Source organism: Leptosomus discolor, chromosome Z, assembly GCF_034619465.1.
Source record: "Leptosomus discolor isolate bLepDis1 chromosome Z, bLepDis1.hap2, whole genome shotgun sequence".
In the NCBI taxonomy this organism is placed as follows: Eukaryota; Metazoa; Chordata; class Aves; order Leptosomiformes; family Leptosomidae; genus Leptosomus; species Leptosomus discolor.
Genome location: NC_141419.1, coordinates 92,378,358 through 92,400,921, shown reverse-complemented (window position 1 = coordinate 92,400,921; position 22,564 = coordinate 92,378,358). Strand labels below are relative to the sequence as shown.

General features: G+C 43.9%; 1 protein-coding gene across 1 annotated transcript in view; it reads right to left on the bottom strand.

Moving 5' to 3' along the window:
* Positions 1-22,564, bottom strand: part of DCC (DCC netrin 1 receptor) — a 566,036-nt gene that overhangs the window by 36,118 nt on the left and 507,354 nt on the right. The window contains exons 19-23 of the mRNA XM_086479399.1: positions 21,529-21,636; positions 18,519-18,713; positions 13,392-13,424; positions 3,885-3,950; positions 1,418-1,580 (exon numbers count right to left, since the gene is read on the bottom strand). Of these exons, the coding sequence (XP_086335525.1) occupies positions 1,418-1,580; positions 3,885-3,950; positions 13,392-13,424; positions 18,519-18,713; positions 21,529-21,636 (565 nt within the window). The remainder of the gene's footprint in view (positions 1-1,417; positions 1,581-3,884; positions 3,951-13,391; positions 13,425-18,518; positions 18,714-21,528; positions 21,637-22,564) is intronic.

Genomic DNA, 22,564 nt, shown 5'->3' with positions numbered 1-22,564 from the left:
AAAACCAAATCCACCAGCTTCACGTGTTTTTAATCACTGGACAGCAAGAAGCATGATCAAATGGCAAGTCTTCTGACGTCATAAGGCGAATGATTCTTGTTATTCCCCAGGGGCTACTGAGGAGGTCAAGGCTGATTCATTCAGACTTGGATATTTAAGTTTTAGATGTCTAATTCTGTACAGATGAATCTGCTTGTTTCTCTAATTCCCTTTTCCCTGTTAGAAACTCACGAGAGCTTTAGCCTTGATGCACTCAACTCTACTCAACAGAAGAACTTGCACTGCCTGCAGATGATGGCCTGATTTCTGTGACTCACGATAGAAGCAGATTTGCAAATCAGTTCATCATTTGACTACCCCAGCACTCCCAGAAGCCCTTACCTTTCTGCCTAAATGAGAGCTTTCTTACGTAAAAAAAAAATCTACCCTCGAATACCCATCTTTAGCAAAAGCACTTGCCCTGGTGACTGCAGAACACTTCAAACTGCCACCTGCCCATGCTCAACCAGCCGATTTCAGCAAACCCGGGAGCTGTTTGGTACCCTGACCATCCCTCCTTTCATCGTGCCGCCATCAGTGCAGAGGAATGTAATAATGCCTGGCTCGTGCTCACATTTATCATCCATGTGGGCAAACTATCTTTAAACTTCACTTTCTTATGTCCAGTCTTTTGTAACAATATAATAATAATACAGTGAATTAGGAGTAAAATAACAGTATACTGGTTTTCAATGCTTTAAACGCATCAAACGCAGTTTCAGACCCATTGATGCCACTTCTAATTTCTAATAAAAATGGAAAAAAAGCTTTGTGCTCTACGCCGCTGCCCTTTTATAGCCTTTCAGAGAAATCCTGAAGATTTTTGACCCATCATTTTCTATAGACTGGGGTTTTTTCAAGTATATCAGAATCATCTGGGGAAACAGTTCTGGGCACCTTTTACTGGAAGACTTTCGGAGGTGGACTGTCTGGAGAGGATAACGTCCTCCCAAAGGTTAGCGAGGGAGCAGGACAGTCTGTGTTTCTCAGCTGTGCAGGGCTGCAAAGTCAGAAATTCTGACAGCATCGCCAGGCACAGACAAATACTTTTTTTTATTTTTTCCTTTAAATCAATGGAATTGATTCTTTCCTGTGTCTGAATTGGCAGTATAAACAACAGAAAGCTGTGCACGAAAGGCTTATTTTTCAAGGCTCACCATGTCAGGGGTACTTACTCTCCGTGGTTTACTATGCAGTCTAGGGGGATATTCTCCACTCACCAGCAATGAGTGACACCTCCAAAAATCAAAAGATCGAGCCCCAAAATGCAGTTCAGTCCCTGAACCCACGTCTCCACCATGTGGCTGTTGTCGCCCACATCTATTTTGGAGCTGAGCATCACTGCCTTTTCCTCCCAGCCCGTGACTTGAGAACGTACTTCCTCTGCTGCGCCGAAGAGCGCCTGGTGCAGATGACGGCCACCACCACCACCACCACCACCGTGATGACGCCGACGGTGACGACGATGATGACGAGGAGGTTGCTGTTCTTCTGGGGCGTGACGCTGCCGTGGGGAGGGTGCATCTGCCCTATGGGGGGCTCTGAAAGAAGGCAGACAACGAGGGGATGGTTAGCGCTGGCTTTGCTCCCCTCCCTCTTTAGGTGCCACCCATCAAATAAAACACTTAAAGCCTATCACGTGGCATGAATTCCCCTGAAAAAGCAGACAGAGAGTGCAGGAGGGTGCCACGAAGAGCTGAAATTTATGTGTCGCTGCATTTCAGCGGTGTAGCAAACGGGAAAAATACTTAAGCGGTAACGACTTTGCATTTTCTGGGTGTTAATAATCTGCTGTTGGGAGTCAATAACTTTCAGCTCGCTTTTGCCATTATCAGCTGAAAATGGAAATACAGGGAGTATGGATCTTTTCTTTATGGCCCATAAGGTCTTTCTTGGTGTTTACGGACAAACACGTATCTTGTGTATCAGCCAACCCGAAAGCCTGACTCATTTGTCAGTACGGCATTCACCTCACCGTCAGTCTCACTGCACGTTATATTTCGTTTATTGCTATGCTGACCGGATCCCCGTGCGACACTTCAGCAGGTTAAGGGCTCAATCTTCTGAAGCGATGAGCTGCTTAGTTTCAACGCAGCAGCAAGACTGGGACTGAAAATAATGTCATTTCTGGTGTCAAGTCCCCGTCAAACTGACTTCAAGTACCGGTGCCTCACTTTTGACAGTATTTCCCCCACGGCATTCGGAAAAGCAGTTTATATTTTTATAATCTTGTTGGATAACGCCTCTATTTACACAGCGTTGGGCCATACGTTACGGACACCTGCACAAGGCAGCGAGTAATCCTTCGGCTCTGTCTGCTAAGGCAATCTTAAAGGCATCCTGTAAGACTACAAAGTCACAAACTCCAAAATTTCCGCTTAAGCTTGGAGAAAAACTAAATATTCAGTGCAATGGGATGCAAAGGGAAGAGCTGTGCTGTAGCGTGCCCAAGATTTCACAAGAAATGTAAAACTCAAGGGTTTTCACATGGCATCATTCCCACAACCTCCCAGGTGTAAACGAAAGAATACTTGACTGGGATTTCATTTGGTCTTTAGTACAATTGAACGTGAAAGGAAAAAAGGCCAAATCTTACCAAATAACAGTTTTAGTTAGTGATAGATGTAATTTAATTGTAATATTCTGTCTTGATTTTCTGACCTTATATCCTTTCTTTACTTAACTAATTATGCTATTTAAATAATTTGCCCTTTATTCATCACTTTCTCAGGCAGCTGAGTAAGACAAGCAGCTGCGAGTGCCATCCCTTCAGCATTACAACAGAAATCCCAAAGATTTTGGCGTTTGTTTTCTTTTTCATTTCCATGCTGCATAAAAGGCATTGAAGAACTATACTACATAAAATACAGCGACTATCAAGAAAATCAAAATTTCTTCTCTCCCTACCCTTTACTGCAGGCCCTGGAAGCTCTGCTTACTTCTCAAAAGTCAGTTTTCCTATATTTATGTGAACAACTACAAAAAGCAGGAGAAAAGCCTAAAACAGGGTGTTGGCTGCAGAAAAGGGTAACAAAATTTTGCATTCTCTCTTTGTCTTGACTGAGGAAAATAACCAGCGTGAGTTAGCTACGTGCCTCATAATTGTTTTGTACTTTCAAAAATCGCTCGATAGCACATTAGAGGGAATCTGGTCTGTGGTTTCCTTCAGGAACGTGAGATGACAATGCTTCATCAGCTAGTGGAGATGGGGTCAGGAATAAGAAGTTACTGAGAGCGTATCGACACCCCAGCTAGCACTGATTAGGTTCAGTTAATTTTTGTTAATCCATGGGGTTTCCTCTCATTTCTTCCTATTTTAAGAGCAGGATTAATTAATTTTTAAAAGGACACTTTCTCCAGAAAGCTTAAATTGAAATATAATAATGTAAAATGCATTTTACAATTATTTTTTCAGCTGTTATTTTTTTTGAGAGGCCTTCCCACGTCCTGAGATATGTCTAAAGTGTGCCTTGCGATGGGGTGATCACACCCAGTGACGTGCCTTTGGGAGTCCTGCGTCAGCTGGAAATCTGAGGGGTAGTCTGGGGATCAGCTCTAAAAAAGCCAAAACAGAATATACGGTGTCCTGACCCTACTTTCTGTCAACATTTCTGGCTAAAACTACTGTCTGTTTTGTAGCAGATATTTTGCACAATGGATGGGATTTTCAACGGCCAAGATAACTCTTCCCTACAGAACAATGAGCGTGCAACCTGTGGGCACGTTGGGTGGCCTCCAAGCCATGAGAGAGAGGAACGAGGGAGCAACAAAGAGAAGAAAAGTAGGAGGTTATCACCAAAACTGCATTTAATTATGGAGCGTGGTTGGACGGAGCCCATACTTACCGTTCAGACTGCTCCTGTCAATCAGGTTGGTGTCCACTGGCCAGTACGAGCCATCCCCATGACGACCTGTGGGCAGAAAAAAATACATCAGAAACGGTGTGGCAGGTAAACCAGCAAAGCCAAGTTCATTGCTCGAGACAGCACCCGTCTAACGGCGTTTAAACCGTTAAACAGCACGGGAAAAGTCGTTCCCTACGTGCTGGGGAAAATCTGTCATCAGAGCGGGCCTTGGAGAGCAAGCTGAATTTCAGCCCTTTGAGCAGCTTGCCTTGTTCTGTTGGGTTTTTTTGGGTTTTTTTCCCCTCCTCCAGATGTGCTCGTTAGAGTGACAAACGGAGGTGTGATGGCAGCATCCGTCTGTGCCCCCTCCGTGGGTGACGGGAATAACTCAGACGGCTGCTTTCGCACACAAGTGAAGTGGCTGGAACTGCGGCAGAGGGACGGTGCTGTACGGAAAACGGCGGGCACGTTCTCCACCTGCCAGGTGGCTTTCCACCACTATTAAGCAAGCTTGCTTTAATTTATTTTCCCGCTTGTGGAAACACAACTCCACAACTGCTTGGTTTTCACAATGAGACTGCCTCTTTTCTAACCCTGACGTTAAAAAATGAAAGGAAAAAGAAGGGAGATGATTATTATTCTAAAAATGTTCTGGCTGTTGAGGCAATATTTGCACTCCAAATTAATATAGTAAAATTTGAGGTGTTCATCTTTTCCTCTGCTTTATTTTCTCCTATTCACCAGCTTTGGGTTAAACAGCTGTGATGGGATGTCCACGTTGCTGCCAAGACCAACATCTCTGCTTCTTCATGTCTGACAGAAGGTTGGAAAAGTCCTACCAAGCCCCTCTTTGACTCTACCGGTATGGGACTGGGCAGTCAAAGTCCACGGCAGAAGTGGTTTGGGGTAACAGCCGCTCTTCTGGCAAAGGACCAAGCTTATGCCAGCAGCCTGCTCTTGGTTTGGGCATACTGCACTATAGCAAAGCCCAAAATGTGGCCAGCTCATTTCTCCAACGCTAATTATTTTTTTCATTTTAAGTCAAATGAACCTTCCCAGGTGGAAAAGTCTCAGCTGATGCCAGTAGTGCTCTGCTGGGACAGTGGTTCAGGAAAAAGGCATCTTCCCCCGAGACGGGCAGAGGCTGCTGGAGCACCACATCCATAAGACCCCCTGGCATTATTTGTTTTGGCTCTGCCATCCCTTAGGCCAGACAAATAGCACTCGAGGGTGGGGACTGGTTGGTGAAGGGATTATGTAAAAATTCTGAAAATTTAGTGCAGGGCAGGGAATTACCAGGGATTATTCCAGACAACTTCCATGGCAAACAACCACCATCTATATCAGATCTCTTGGCAGATTAAGTGAAAAAAAAACAACCCACACCCCGATTTTCTCACTTTCCTGCAGTGTTTTGTTGCTGCTCTGCACTGTTAAACAACTGTCATATTCCTCTCCAGAGCTACTCGTGTTTCTGTGGATTGCGAAGAAATTCATGTGCATAACTTTGCCTACCAATTTGAAAAGGATTTTTGTGATGAATGGCCCTAACTAAATGAAAGATGATTATCATCAGAAGAGACTTCAATCTAATCATCTTTTCAATCAGCGTAATTGCACAGCTACAACAACTTGATCCCAAGAAAGCAAGGTTGCAAAATGTTTAGCCATAAAAGCAGACAAAACAGAGATAAATGCAAGGTATATAGTAATTCTGTTTACCAAGATGACAATCTGAAGCGGTCCTATTCCTAGTAATACACTGCGGCGTGTGAACGTGTTGTGACCCCGGGGTTGTATTGTGCTTAGGAAACTGGGTATCTCCGTGGGAGAGTGCCAAATGTTGCTATTTTTTATATTTAGCCCACACTGAAATATCTTAGCGGGAGCCTAACAGATTGGAAAATTTAGTCAGCATATCAAAGACTTAAAAAAACTAACCCTGCATGCCCAACTCTGAAGTTTAGTACTTTTTTAATTAACGTAAGAGCACTTTTCAAGGCATTATACATGACATTTTCATTGTGAAAGTACTGGTGGAAGCAGCTGCCCATTTCATTTCTGGCTCTGATACGGTGACTGGTACCTGGAGGTGCCATTTATTTGGGATGGCAGCAACACGGAGGCAGCCACGCACCAACCGGGGAAAGGTTCATCACCCATCTCAGGGGGTGTTCTGGCCTAGAAATGTTTCTGGAATGATTTATGCCTTAAAACCATCCCAAGGCAGCAGAGTCTTCTAGTCTTCCTCACTGAGGGTAACTCTTTCAAAAGGCCCAACTTCTGATCTGATGTAACTTCACTGACAAGAGACAGGAGCGCAAATAACTCTTACAAATATTTCAACAACACTGTCAGGGATAGCCAAGATTGAATTTATGGCAATTTGTCTCTGCTCTGCTGTTAAGACAGACAAACATTATTGAGTATTTGGGTAAACACGGAGATCTAAGCTCTCAGGAGATGGGAGGTAGGTGTCTGATGCATTGTAAGGTTTTACAAGGTTAAAGGGTGGGTAAGGCTTAAACCCCTAAGGATTATCCATGCTCTGTTCCAAAGCAAAACACCTCCACGAATCATTTCTATCTCTGGCTTTCACTCAGCAACAGTCTAGGTTGTATTTCCCTTTAAAAAACTCCAAAGATGTGCAAGAGCATTGCTACTTTGAGGCTATTGCTTCACTTAGTTTCAAGGCCTCAGGTTTCAACTAGCTTTATAACAGTCTAAATTAAAAAAGTAAGTGAACCTGTGTGCTTCCACTTCATCTTCAATACCCTTACTGCACTCCCCTGTTCGCTCTGTACTCACTATTGCCGTCGCTCTTCACCGCCTTCCCAAACTCACTGCTGGTTTCTTGTCTTACAGAAGACAAAATTCCTGTCCCACTGAGTTTGAGGTAAACCCTCCGTGCTGGCCAGAAAGCCACGGAAGAGGTGGGCACAAGTCCACAGGCACATCCAGATCTCATTTGGGGTTTTTTCCTTGGGTCAGACAATAGACTCCGTCTTGAACTTCCACTAGTTTCCAGTGGCACTTTTTTGGTTTGTATTATTCCACTTTTTGAAAATCCACTATAAAACCTTGACTAATCAGCTGGTTTTTTGAGACCTGCCTTTTTTAAATGGAGGTTAAAGAGTCTTTAAAGTTGATTTTCCTACTTTTTAAATGAGTTGTATTAAAGGTGGCAACGTACTTTCAGAGGTCCCACAACCTGCATCCATAGGAACCTCCATACCATTTCTCACCTCTCACGTCTCTGTTTAACTTCTGTTTTCCCCTCAGGTCTGTCTTTCAAATGTTTCAGTAACTTGAGTCTTTCTCTGAAAAGCATATCCTTCGCCCACAGCTGTATCTCAGGTGTCACTGTATGAAATAAACATTTCAATTTGGTCTTCTCAAGGCAAAAAAACCCATCAGGTCGTCGGTGACAACAACAGTTCTTCATCCTCTCAGATCTCCAGCACTTGGAAACTGGCCAAAAATTCTGTTGTCATTTTGCTGTAAATCTCTTTCCTTTTTCAGGCTTTACTCGAGCAGCTTCCTTATTTGCAAACTTCAGGTATCCCCGCATGGCACGGGCAGATCAGCAGACCTTGAGGGAATGCTCTCTCCTTGCAAAACACCCACTGCAAGCCAACTACCTGAGCTGGAGAGCTGGTGGAGGAATGATGCTTGCTGTTACAGCGCCTCACTCCTCTGAACCAGACACAGCCCTGTGCTAAACAGTCTTAAAACTGTCTCAAAACAGTCCAAAATATGGAGAAAATAACCTGAGCAATATCATCATGAGACAGCAGACTGCAACGGATATTTCCTGCCCCATGGGTGTCCCCTGGGAGGCTCAAGCATGCAAACTAAATCATTTGCTCTCATGGCCAACACAAGCTGTCAGATATATGGTGCCACTAGAAAAGTTGCTCTTCTGTTTCCACGGAAAACCTGAGCTCCCTAGTTATGGTGCTGAGCATTTGGAAATCCGCTCCAGGACAGAGCAGAAGGTAGCAGAAGGCAGCAAGTTGCCTTTGAGGGGCAGCTCTAGCTTGCTGCTGACCTGCAGCCCTCCTAGAAACCTGGTAGGACAAGGACGCTCAGACAGAGCAGAGTAAGGAGGATTGCTGAAAAGACAGGGGCAATGTAAGCTTTCTGCCCAGACCGGACACACAGACAATGGAGAAAAATGAAAGCATCCCCCTAGCGCCTCGTTCGAATTCAGTATCATCTTCTGGGAAGATAGAAATACAACTCAGAAGAGAGAAACGTTGAATAATACATGTCATGCAGTTCAGTGGCGCTCCAAAGGATGCTCTTCATCCTGAAGATGGACACCAGTTCGGCCTGAGATGGGTAACGCTGTGTGGCCACATCGCATATTCGCACACCCAGCCGGGACGAGGAGCGGTGGGTCACGCACTGACTTCAGAGAGCACTGAGGTGAGGATCCACCTCCCTGTGCATGGCCATGCACGAGTTCCCTCTTTGGCCACTGATGGGAGAAGAAAACCTCACACCCACGGCTGGACCTGCTTATCTTGGATGGGAAAACTTGGTTTTTGAAGGTACCCACCTCCCCCAATCGACCGCACGGTCAGGCTTCGAGATGTACAACGTTAGTGCTCATCACCGAGGTTCTGCATCCACCAGCACTTAAACAAGTCAGAGCACGAGGACTTGTGTCTTCTTCCCATCTACAGTCAGCACCTGATAACGACGGAGACACCCACGTTGTCCTGGTGACAGCTGAAGAGCTCAGCAAAGGCAGCGGTGTTTGCAAATTTGCTTTATAAGCAAGTATAAACTGGCAGACTTTTTTGGGAAGATGCTGGGGCTTGGGGCAGAAAAGAGAGATTAGGTGAACAGATACCACATCACCTGTTGACTTTCCAGAACTTTTTCCAGTGCATCCAGAGGTAGTTGTCTCAGCTATGTCTCAGCATAGCAGGAAACAGTATGTAGGAATAACCCTTCTTTAAATTTCAAGCATGTCTTCTCAGATGCTTTCCACTTTTTGGACCTTAAGAAACAGTTCCTACACCTGCTTGGTAAACACAGCCAGATGACAGAGTTTAAAAGGTCGGGTTTTTTTTTCTTCCCTAGAAGAGATTATTCTGAAAAACGGGCTACTTCTTATTTCTTTTCTCTAGCAAAAAGTGTTACAAGACCGCTGCATTGTTTGTTTAGAAAGCAGCTCTTTGAAAAAGATCTGAACTGCTCATCCTTTCACCGCTGCTATGCTCAGAGTTTGTAAAATAGCTTCAGAACCGAAAGCCTGCAGCCATCAAAAGCTCTAACAGGAAAAAAAAAAAAAAGGGCAGACTTGATGCCTTCTGCAGTCACAGTATGAGACAACGTGACTGTTTCGGGGCTGATGTCAGGCTGTTTTCACGCAGGAAGGCATATGCACAAAAACAACCACAGGAAGGTTTCAACTGGGCAAACAGCAACACGCCTGGAATAATCCAACGTGGCAAAGGTCGAACTGCAGAAAGCCAAGTTCCAGGCATGACTAGACAGTGCTTCCAACCCTCTTGCTCTGAAAGCTGAAGCAAGCTGCGCACTGTTAACTCACGAGATGCAGAGCACCGAGGTGTGTGGTCAAGCACGCGGTGCTCATCCCCTGTCGAGGAGAGGCAAAGTCCCCCAGCATCACTTGGAGACCCTTCCACGTGCCTCCAGACTGCATGCAAAGCAATGCAGAGCGCCGTTTTCCTCAGGATTTGGGAACAAAAGCTGTGGATGTCTGTCGCGGATGAACTTCTCTGTGGGCTTTTTGTCATTCTGGGTAGGGTCACTGGCCCAGCTCCAGGCATGGGAACAGGAGACCTCCCACTGGCTTTAGCATGGCAAGAAAATATTATATATGAACTTGTAAATATTGAATTTATGTTTTAAAAAGAGCAATCTCATATTAAGAAAAAAAAATCATACCCGTATTCCACATGTAACAGTTTTCCACAGTGATACATGAATTTATCTAGATGGTATATATATGACCCATTTCACAGGAGGTATGTTTTCAGAAGACAACTGAATGATGAAAATGCATTGAAATTTCCTAAGATAAGGAGAAACATTTGTTCAAAATTGCGTCTGTTTCCTTTTACGAAAATTTACAGGGGTTGTTATAAAACATTTCTAGTCCGAAGGCAGAAATTGGCTTTTTTTTTTCGCTCCTGCACAGATCTAACTCTGATGGCAACACAAAACTGTTGACAAGTCCTATATTGACAAAAATGCGGACTAAAGAATTTAATATTGTTTTATCAAATGAAAACTGGGGCAAGATAAACCACAATGAATTAATCTCTTCTTTGACCAGTTTGCCTCCATATATTTCAGATTAAAATCATAAATAAGAGGTTTTTTAGACTCCGGGAAGCCTCTACAACAGCTCATCTGAAAGCAGCTGGCCTTGTGCCACGTACATAAGGTTTGTGACAAAAATCCTCTCTTGAGCACCTGAAAATACAACTTTATTCTTAATTTCGTATCACCATTTTTACTACCTTTGTGTAAGCCCTGCTCTACCAGTTGCACACATGCAAAATAAAGACCTGAAAAGAAGCTGACACATCTACGGGCTTGTCACCCACTTCAGATTTAAGGGCTCTCTTGGGAAAGGTGTGATTGGATTCTCTAGAATCCTCCAGAGACCCTCTAGAGATCCCTCTCCAAAACGCCCCTCTTTTTGCCCTTCGGATAACAGTGTTTGCACCCTGGGAGCACTAGTTGCATTTTGTCAACGGGATTTCTCATTCTCCGTCAGGCAGCTGCGGACCAAAGCTCCCACAGGAGGGGACGGGCTCAACTCTGTCCATCACTCATGGGCAAGAACGACGTAAGGGAGGCGAGGGATCCCCCACCTCCTTCCTCTTCTCAGTGGCAGCCCCTTCTTGCAGCGGCTCTCCCAGGGAGCTGCAGCAACCGGGACCACATTTGCCCTGACCAAGAAACCTTTGGTGTTTCTTCCTAAACTCTCCTCCCTATCTCCTTTTCTGCACCTAAGGATGGCAGCAGTTGTACCATCCCTTCTAGCAGATCCCACATCCGGGATCTTCAAAGCTCCGTCTCCTCATGCCTTGAAACCTCGGTATCTCTGCCCAAACCCCCTGACGTGTCCCACACCCTCCAGCAGCGCTTTGCTGCCACCTAAGTTAATTTTGCTTCCTGAACTCGTGATCCGGCCTTGCAGACAGATGACCTACCAGGGTTAATTCATGTCGCTCAGTCAGGATTGCCTTTGTGGCAGAGGTGGCCCTAAGGGCCTTGTCCAAAGCACCGGAGTAATTGTAAAAGGCTCCCACTGCCTTCAGCAGGCATCGGTTCAGGATGATTAAAGAGTTAGCTTTGATGGTTTATAAGGCAAATGAGCTTTTAGAAACTTTGACTTTCTTTGTCTTAATGCCTGTGCTTGGAGTATGGTTACACCATCCATCCACTTGTCTTCAACAGAGTTGCTTAAAGACCAAGTAAACACAAGTGAAGCCCTTTGTCTTATCAGAATTCATCGCTGAGGTCATGTAATAATGGAAACTGAATTCAGGTATCAATGAGCTTACAGAAGATGCAACCAAGTGCCGAAAATTTCTCCTCTGTATATCCTACAGAACGAAAATGCGGCATATTTCAACTACCCAGGCAAAACACGAGGAGTGACTGACTGCGTTTAACTCACGCTGTGCATACCTGCAGTCTGCTAACGACACGCTATTCCTGTAAGTTATTTGACTCAAATCAAACCAAAGAAAAAACCCCACCATAGCTGAAGCAAACGGGAATTCACAGGCTACAGCTGCAATCCCAACATGCGGTCACCACCCCGGGCGTGTGCTTCAGCCTGACATCATGCTGCAAGAAGCCACACGAGACTGGTTGAAATCTTCCCTGTTTTAGAGTTTATATGGAGTCTTGTTCACTAAATAGGTTGCAAACACTGTTCAAGAACGATGAATTATTCTGGTGATGGTTTTTCCGTAGCAAGGAGCACAGCGTTCCCAGAGGAACATGATGGACAAAAGGAAAACAACCCACATCCCCCTTTTTCTGTGGTACTTCAAGGTCCATTAAATAGCACTACAGTATGGCCATATGACCACACAGTTATGCTGAAACACAGCAACACACTTGGTGAAGAACGAAACCACAAACTCTACTTTCCATCCAGCCTTATGTTTTTTCCTAAACTGAACTTAACCCTTTTTTCAGTCCTGCCTACCAGGTGGTACCTTGGGCTGAAGCATCTCCTAGGTTTTCCAAACCTGCCTGAAAACATCTTAAATGCAAATTTGAGAAAAAACACACTGACCATTTACTTTCAGGCTTCTTCGTAACCTTTAAAAATAGTTTGTATCTATCAGAATCTGACATTTTTACTTTGTGTGTGCTGTGGTGCAAAAAATCATACTGAGCAAAGCAGCTTTTGATTTTACAATTTGTATACTTTTACTTCCTCCAGCAAATTATACGCTGAAATCAGAGGGTGATTTTCCAAAATGCATTTCTCCGATGTGCTACCTTGCTGTGAGACTGTATGTGGTGCCTGATAGGACACAAAATTCTAGGGAAGAAATACGCTCTGGGCAAGTCCAAGGATGCTTGAGGTCGAAGTAAAACCTATGAAAGGGCCTAGGATTGATGTTGATCTTCTAGATATGCTTTCTTGTCTTCCCTAGGACTTATCTATTGCAGGTTCACTCAACTCACTAAATTGGGGTAAGACCGGTACCTGTTAAGCCAAGCCAGGGATTTGAGGTTTACACCTCACTTGGCCTTTTAAACTAGTGGGAAGTGAGAGTCCAAATCCAAATAAACCTCCCAAGATCAAGCCCGAGTTTTCCAAATGTCGCCGTGACCATTTCCTTGGGTAGGTGTCACACAAACGTGCAACGCTATCGCTGTAATTGAAGAAATACTTAGGAATAAATAGGTCTAAAGGAAAAAATATCCTAGCAACAGACTTCAGAAGTATTCGAAAGGAGATAGGAGCAGAGGAGCTGTGACCAATCAGACACATATTTGTATTTGGAAAATGTGATGATAATGCCTTGAAAAGTTGCCTAAACTTTGCTATTATTAAACAGGAGCTGCTGGTTTGAGTGAAAAGATGATTTACGATTTCTCACTGTGAGGCTTTTGAACTTTAATCTATAACCCACAAAAGGGTGCAAGAGGAGCCTGGAAATTATGCTGAGCTTAATTATACTTAATGTGAATTATTCAGAAGTGCAGCAGAGAGACTAAAAATTTATTTCATACAAAGAAGCTTGACATTTTAATTGGTCCTTCAGAAAAGAGACAAAACAATTTCCTCTCTTGAAAATTTACATCTTCCCCATCAAAGCAGCAGCCTCAGCCGAGCAGAACTTCATTAACAAGATTAATTATCGCGCCAGCGTCTGCCTCATCAGGTGTGCAGCCCAGGTGAGAAGAGCGGACCCCCCCCCCCCCGCCCCCTCCCCGGCGCGGCCCCGAGGCTCCGGCAGAGAAGGCGACAGATTGAGGGCACCGTACCTTGGTCATTAGCCATTTTGTCAGGGTGCTCGACTGCAAGAAAGAGACAATGTCATTAGAGGCTGACAGCTCCTCGCAGGCAAGCCAGCGCACCGCATCAACTGCCGCGTCGCCGGTGCCATCCCGCCTCCCCGCACCGCCGGCGGATGGTGCAGGAGGACAGGACGGGTTTTACCGCTCCCTTTTTCAGAGAGATCCTGGAGAACCGAGAGGACAAACACAGAAACACAGAACCACGGAACAGCTCGAGTTGGAAGGGACCTGTAAGGGTCATCGAGTCCAACTCCCTGCTCCTGGCAGGACGGCCTGAAACTAAACCAGACGGCGAAGAGCATCGTCCAGATGCTCCTCGAACTCTGAACACAGGTTGAACCACGCCTCGTGGCAGATAGTTTCACCAAGTTCTTCCAAATGTGAAACCTTTACCGCAGCATTTTTTCATTCTCTTGTTCTTTTTGGGTACTATCTGGGAAGTTTAATTAAGCAAGAAGGGAAAGAGAGAGAGAGAGAGAGAGAGAGACGCTGCTTCTTCAAATAATTACAGTCAAATCACCTGCAAGTTGAAAGCTCAGTCTGACTCACATTATCAATGTTTCAGCTTTTTACAAAGGGCTTTAAAACTATTTACATGTTTTTGCATAATAACCATAAAAGATAGCGTGATCTGAAGTGCACCAGACAAGACTTCAAAATTCAATAGATATATTAAAAGCTTTTCTGCACAGCTACAACTTCTGACTATTTATGATATGGCTGAGGGAATTAAACTTCCCTCAGATTCATAAGTATCTACCATCATAGAGCATTAACCAGTCCTCTGCTTAATAAATTATGCAAGAATCTTAAGCACAGGAAATTGGGGGAGAAAGAAGTGATTTGGCACATGAATCTGGAAGTCAAATAACCACTGCCTGCAGGTGCAGAGCATGCTGCTCCCCTCGCTGCTAACATCACGACAAAAAGCTCATCCCATCGGGCTAGGAACAAACGGAGGCGCTGAACGAGCAGCAATTTCAGTTACAGACACATCCATGAGCTCCGTGCCTGTGGCAGAGGGCGAATAGCTCCTCTGATGACCCCCAAACCCTCTGTTCACTTTTCTTTTCGCCCCCCTCTCAGACTCTTCCACACGGATGCTGAGAAGAAGAGGGGTAGACAAGAGCACGTTGCCTCAAAATTTCTGGAAATCCACGAGCCTGTGCTTCCCCCAGTGAGCCGTACCTGGGTTATCACCTTCCCCTTAGGACACAATTACCCACGAAAACACGAGACCTTGCTCGTGACTGCAGCTACCTCCAGCACCCGAGCGCTGATGCCACTCAAGACGCTGCCCTTGGCACCGCTCGGTGTTCGCTGCCTTCTCCAGGAGATGGAGGAGGCGAAACCCACGGCACCCACAGCGCCACGCAATGCTGCACCCCGGGCGGGCGATACCCGCGGGTGGCGGCGGGTTCACGCCCGGTGCCGGTTATGAACTGGGATGCGCTGGTGAACCACGCCGTCAAGGCAGCATTAGAGGGCACTGCAGCGCTAGAAATGCTGCCCCACAGCATCCTCGCCAAAAGCGGGGGGTCAAGGCGGGGGGAACCGGCACCACCTGCGATTTCTGGGCTCTTTTAGAAATGGTACAGCAGCAACTTTTAATCTGGCGTCCTGTAGAAAGCCCGTGGATGGTTTTCCTTGCTGATCTTAGCACGATGGGAATATCTGAGAGTGCTACGACGCTCAGCCCACGACCTCTTGCTCCCTCTCTCTCCCCCTTTCCACTCTTCCCTTTAAAAACACACCTGATCCAGTGTTTTGTTCATGCTTGACGTTACGTCTATAGGTGCACGAACAAATTTTTTCAGTTCACATGTACTGATGCAATGTTTTGTGTGATTCCGATAAGCAGAACGCTGCCCCTCGATTTTCTTTAATCAAAGGAGCTCAGCGCACAAGGAGGGTCTGTTTGTAAATGCTGGCTGAAACCCAGAATAGGTGCGGCTGAGCAGAAGCAAGCAGCAGCACATTTAGCAAGCCCAGTGCTGAGATTCCCTTGTTTCTCTAACAGGTGAAAAAACCCAAATCACTGACAAGTTACTTCAAAGACTGAGGAAAACCTCCTTCCTGTCTGTCTGTCACCGGCTCATTCATTCACTCCTTAGTTGTCACGTCTCATTGGGCAGTTTCAGTAAATTTCAGGCTATTTATTTATGTCTGCAACTTAACACAGCTCTGAAAACAATTCATTTCTCCCCCATGAAAGCGATATAACATGGAGACTTGGACTTTCAGGGGCAATCTGTGACAATGCACTGTGAAAGGCTGCAAAATACACACACTATGGGGGCACTCGCTGCTTCTCTTCCGTAAACACATATACATACACATGCATAACATAATATTTACTGAAGTCATCCAAGGAGTTAAGACAAATCCTAGTAATGACCCCAAATTTTGGCCCAAATTATCTAACAAAAAAAAAAAAAGGTGGGATGTTCACATTTTACCCTTCTATTCCAAGTCCCTAAGAACGTGTGCATGTATTCTTCAAGCTTTTAGTGACAAATTTAACAGCCAAAGGATAAAAAAAGCAGGTCCTCCACTGACAGAAACTGTGGTAGATCGACTGAAGTTCATCAACGATTTACACAAGCCAAGGATTTGCCCATTTGCCTGTATATTATCACCAGCGGAGGTGAGGTGGAAGAATATAACCTCGTGGCTCCGTGGCAGTGTTATTTACTACTGAGCATACCTCTGTCTCACAGATCACTACATTTTCATTAGTAAAGGAAAGTCACTACAAATACCCACGTTGCAATTACAACACAAGTAACGGCTTGGCTTCCTTGGAGGAGCTTTACGTGCTACAATACATGCAACGAGACAGTGGGTGACTTAGAGGATCTCTGATGCTTGTTTAGCTCCTCGTGATTTAGAACTTCCTCTGATCAGGACATAGATTTGCCATCAGAGCACACATTACCATATGGCACATACACATCTTCTGTTAATAATCATTAAGGGCAGGAAACCAACATTTTTGCATAATTCAGAATGCACTCAAGACTTCAGAAAGTCTCTTCACCCCAAGTGTAGGGAGAGATTTGTCAAAAACCCAGTTGAATAGTATTGAACATGACATATTTAGGGTGGATATCATTAAGTATTCATGGCAGGGTATTAGATATAGTCCTTGTAGGCTATTACAAGATGTAACAAATGTATAAATTCATCTTTTTGGTATCTGTTGATGTTGTCTGATCTGGAATTCATTTCCCAAATGAGTTTTATGGTACTTTGTGTAAACATTACAAAGTAGGCGATATCAAGTGCATTAATCTTTCGGTTTAGTCAGATATCTGGGTCTCTATATCTTTTCATATCTCATTAGTCGGCGGCTATTGTATTTTGATGCCTGGACTCATTTTAAACTCAGCCTAATCGACTACTTCTGCTTGGCACAAACCGTGAGCATGAAATTAAGTTGGCACCACCCGCTTGATAGAGATGGAGCACCCGCAAAGTGCTATCTCCTCACATTTCACGGCAGTGGAGAATGAATAATCAGGATCTCACCAATAATTCATTCAAAGTGAAACATGACTTGGACAAGTCAGTCCTGCAAACCTGGGCAGGTGGTGATAAGCTCAGAACAAAGTGATAACGATTCTTTTTTTTTTTTTTTTTTTTCCCTGACTCTTGCTAATTCATGAAAACTGTTGTATGAGGCTTTTCACTCCCAGCCTGATTGGTCGATAGCAGGCTTTAGAGACACTGGTACCAGCGAAGGAAAAAGGGCAAGCTCCCTGCCAGTGCTGCTGAGGACACCAGCTCATTCATCGAAAGCCTTCCTTAATGGTTGAAAATGGAGTTTCCCCTCCTTCCCTCAGAGACAGCAGAAAAATTTGCTACTCAGACGAAGGTCTGCTGAAAGACGAACTCAAATACAAGCTCTCACGCACAAACAAACAAGTCCCCCAAAGGCAATGACGTGGGGATGGTGTGGCACCCTTTCTCTGCAGTCGTTCTGCTTGGGTTTTGCACAGCTCCCGTTAAATGAAGTCTCTTATAACTGATTAAAAAGCCAATTCCAAGCCTCTCGGGCACAGGTTTGAGTCTGAATTTCCCTCGTTTCCCTCCAGTCGTGACTTCTCAGGCCCAGCCTGTGTCCAGTTTCAATTCCCTTCTGCCAAGATGTTATTTCTACAGACAAATCCCTGGACTTTCTCTAGAGAAGAGATAGAGATAACGTGCTCCCTCTCATGTCATACATCTTTCCTGGAATAGGTTCGCTGTTTATGTCATTTGAGTTTTTCATTAATTACATGTCTTTTAAAAAGCAATTTCATACCTTTGTGCAAATGAGTGAGTGACAGTTAAAATATAAGGAGCAGAGCTGCGGCAAGCACCCTGCTTCCCACTCACGGTAATATTGCTTACATCTTCATAACTAATAATTTCTGGGTAGATCATGTCAGGGCTCCACACAGACAGGCAGCGGGGAAGAAAGAAGAGGAATATCTCTCCACGTTAATTTGAAATTGAGTCTGATACGAGCACGGTCCTCTGCTCTCATGAACACATTGGTGCTGAAATACCAGCCAAAAAATCCTACGTGCCCCTGTTTCGCCCGCTCCTTCTCACTGGTCACGAAGGGAGAGAGATCAGGTATTAACGAGCCCGTTAATAACAGGCACTGAAAAATACCTGGAAGAACTTTCCCCACGCAAAGTCAAGTTGCATCTCAGTTTGGTGAGGTTTTTAATCATGATGTGGCATGCCTGCTCTGTTGATAGGAGTGAGTCATTACAGGTTCCTACAGTCACCGGAGGATCCAAAATGAAAAGGGACCTCCCTAGAGAAATCCAGTCAAATCCAATTAGCTCTGTTATTGATGGTAGAGAGTTAGGTGGTGCCAGAGTGCTCTCCCCCAGCTGACTGAATTTAAAAATATAGTTACGGCCTCATTATGTGGTTTACTTTTGTCAACTACTGTACCTAGCATTTTCCTTTTATCTCTCAATAACAGTTTCAAGCATTAAGATCTCTTCTGGCTGACATGGAATTAATTGCAAAGCTCCCACAGAGGCATGAGAAAATCCTACGTATCATTACTATCTAGATGACACAGATCCATACCTTTCAGTGTCCGGAAGAAAATAGGATCGGAGAGAGGCCCCACTCCCTTGGCGTTGCGAGCTTGGATTCTGAAGTAGTAGACGGTGTCCAGGTTGAGGTCCATGATCTGGTGGGTGAGCCGGTCGCCGCTGATGGACTCCATGATCCAGTCATCAATTGGAGCATTCTTGTCCAAAGTATAGAAGAGGATGTAAGCTGAATAAACACAGTCTCTGAGTTAGTACTTCAACCAAATTTTGATGTGCTTCTGTTACAAAATACAAATAAAATTCAGATCCCTTTAAAAAATCAGGGTTTTCTTTTAAAAAGACAGGTCTCCAACCAAAATAGCTCTGAGGAACGTTACAAAAATACACATTTGTCTATTTTTAGAACAAAACCACAAGTATTCACTGTAAGAAATATCGATTCAACAAATATAAAAACAGGTAGCACGCGTTAAAAGGCTGTTACAAGTGCATTTCTCAAATTCAGGTGCACCATGCGGCTGCCATAACCGTACGATGTAAGTCTTTCGTGTTTCAGCGTGGAAATAGAACTAAACAGCAATAATGACACACATCAGCTACTGGGTGCTTATGGGAAGCCATGCAATACTTGGAGAGTATTTCAATACTTGGAGAAAGTATTTCAGGGAAAAGAATCAAGAATTAAAAAATTTGGTAAGAGTACTACAATAATTACTTACCATTGAATGAAACTCAAAAGTTTTAGAATTTAGAGTAGAAATACCAGTGTTAGGAAACCATAATAGTTTGTAGGAATTACCTTGCCAGAAAACAAAACTTTGGGAAGAAGAAACGAGCCTGTAAGTAAGGCTGGGAGGTCTAGCACACCTTGCAATATCAGTCTCTACCTAATTTTGAAAAGATCTTCTTTTTTTTTTCCCCCTGAAATGCTCCCTGGCAAATTAGTCATACACAAAACCCCCACTCTACGTCTGGTCTTAAGTGCTGCACGGCAGGAGCGAGCTACTGGAGTGGGGAGAGCCCCAGCGGTTCTTCTGGATCCAAAGTTACTACAAAGTTGGTGCAAGGCCCATTATTGCTATTTCCCCATTCTTTCCTGAAACAAAGATGCTTTTCAAAACTCACCCACACAAACGGTTACACTCGGTCATGGGCAAGCAGTGTTAGGATGGAAGTGATATGTTTTGGGGGTGATTTTTTTCCATTTGTTTTATTTTATGGGATTATAAAATCACATGAATAAAAATACAAATATATTATATGTAAAAATATAAATTTAAATAGAAATAGAAATAGAAATAGAAATATATAAATATATTATGTGATTATAAAATCACATAAGTAACTAGAGGCTTGTGGCTTGGGGTTACTAACACAGTTTCTCTGACATTTGAATTTTTATGTGTAAGTATATATATATATATATATATATACATATATTTGTAACTTTATGTGTTTCTCAAACTAACACACACACACTCGCTCAAGCAGTTGTAAGGACGCAGATTTGGTTGTTCGGGACATTTCTGCTCTCCACAAGGAGATGTTTCCTCTGCTTGGCATGTCTAAGAAAGACTTGACCACATACGCAGTAAAAATGCCCTACGAGAGCCATTCTTCAACGAAGTGCTACAAGAAGGAAGTTTGTGCATGGATGTCAGGGGACCCCGTCTGTTCTTAGGTCTGAATGCGTCTGTCGATGGAAAAAGTCTGTAAAAGTTGCTACCAGGGAGCCATTTCACGCCTTGGAAGCCAGGAAAGCTTTTATTTTATTTTGTCTTTTAGTCGCTGGGGAATCAGGACCATTAGCGCTCATTGCAGCGTGTTGTCCATCAGAACGATCATTCTTCTCTCTAACGGCTAAATTAGGTTAGTGTAAACAGAGCCATTTCATCAAAACATCCTCCTTTCAGACATGGTCACGGATTGTAAAGTCCTGATGATAATGTAGGGTGAAATTGCACACGGTTGTGCAAGTCTCGCCTAGGAATTGTTACTGCTGGGCGACATCCACACGGAAATATGTCTTTGTTTTACTGGCAACATAAAGCGGGATACTTTCCTGGCGTAACTCACAACAGCTCACCCGACGCCAGTGAAGCCCTGCTGAGTGACGGCCGCTAAAGCCTGACCCAGCGCTCGTCGTTGCGAACGGCTCACGCGGGACGTCACTCTGAGGCGTTCTTCCTCTTACGTCTGTATCTCTCCACGCTCCGGCAGCGTGTTGCTGGGATTACTAGCAGTAACGGTGACGTAGGCACACTTTCTCCCACGCGAAAATGTGTTGTAGAACTGGTTTAACCCAACTGTTGTAGCGATGTGACCATAACGTGCATCTTTCTGAGGGTGAGCAAAATTCCTCCTCCTAATTATATGCCTCTGAGATGTCTATTAACAGCCTACAACGATCATTTAAATGCAAAATCTCAGCTAGAACTCTACTATATTTTTCAAACTAAATGAACATTTAAAGGTTTGTAATGGATTTCTTAATTAGGCACTAAGGTTACATGTCATATTTTGGAAAATAAAATCTGTCATTTTGAAGCATCCATTAAGTTCAATTCTTGTCAGTCAACATTAGGGTTTTTTTCCTGATTATCATTGCCTTAAATTGTTATTGTAAAGTTAAATATCTACCAATAAATTCTCCCATGATGTGCTGCACTGAGCAACCTATCATTATGGATATTATCTACTGCATTATTGCCAAACAAAGTACTTAGTATTAGTCATTTCTAATTATCATTGAGCACCACATACCACAAAACTCTCACTTGGAGTGCAGCATTTTTTAGCTTATATTACTGCTCTTTACATTTAAAAAGAAAAGATTTAAATCCCCCGAGTTCTTGATCATGCAGTCTCCCTAACATTGCCTTGAATCCTAGACCAAGCTAGCTGATAAGAGAAAATAAAATAACGCCAGATCAAATAGCACCCAAGGAAAAAAAAAAACAAACAACAAAGATAAGGAGTGAAAGCAGCAAATGATCAGAACAGTAAATAAACGGAGAACACAGGATAATGCACGTGTTTACCAGTAATTTTTCCATTGGCTTCCAACGGCGGCTGCCAGCTGACAATGACGGCCCTGGGTTTCCCTTCCCGTGTAATGACTGTCAGATCCTTGGGAGCAGAGGTTGGAGCTGAAAATAATTGAAAACAGAAGTTATTCACCTTCTTTTGAATTCCTCACACACCGTAGCAGGCATGAACTACTCAGTGGGCATCTACTGCCTTCTTTGATCCTTTCAAACGCACGTGTCCTTAGATGCGTTTCAAACATGTAATATATGATTTGTCTGTGATATTTCTATTAGGGGCAATTGTACAAAACGCTGTGTGTGGATACGTTAGGATTTGGTGGATAGCTCTTGTCCTACCGTTAATGTTCGTCCTTACAGCTCAACAACCACCGAGGTAACCAAGAATACACTCTGGGAGCCCTGGATGTTCAATAACAGCAATAATATTGTGGCTTCTCTATTAGGAACACTTGTAGGTATGTAGCAGAAAAAACCAAATATAATTGTGTATATCCATTAAATATATCCTCAGTTTGGGACATTTTAGACATGATAGAAAATTCTTAGCTTTTCTACTTCCACCGCCTTATAAAGGGAAGGTTGGATTTCTGCGCCTGCAGCGTCTGCTTTGCACCCTGCTTTACTAATGCTGGACACGAGGTCTTGCACAGTGTCTCAGATATTCTAAAATCACATCGTAGGACTGTGGAGCAGAAAGGAAAAATGGGCAATTATTAAAAAATAGTTGAGAGAGGGGAGTAAATACATTGGCGCCGAGCTCACTGTTTGTTTACTTAGTTCTGATACAAGCTGTTGATGACTTAGAGCATATAGAGATCATAACAGACTTAGAGCAGCATAACAGCATGGAGAACACAGCGTGTGGGCATCCCATCATCTGTGTCCTACCCATATGGCCTCTAAACAACCTTCCTGAATGTTCGAAGAACTGCTCCAAAGGCACTTCAGGAGGTAAAGCTTTAAAAATCTGTTGGATCACACTGAGCTAAAACCAGCCCGATCTAAAGTGCAGACAGAAATCTTCAGG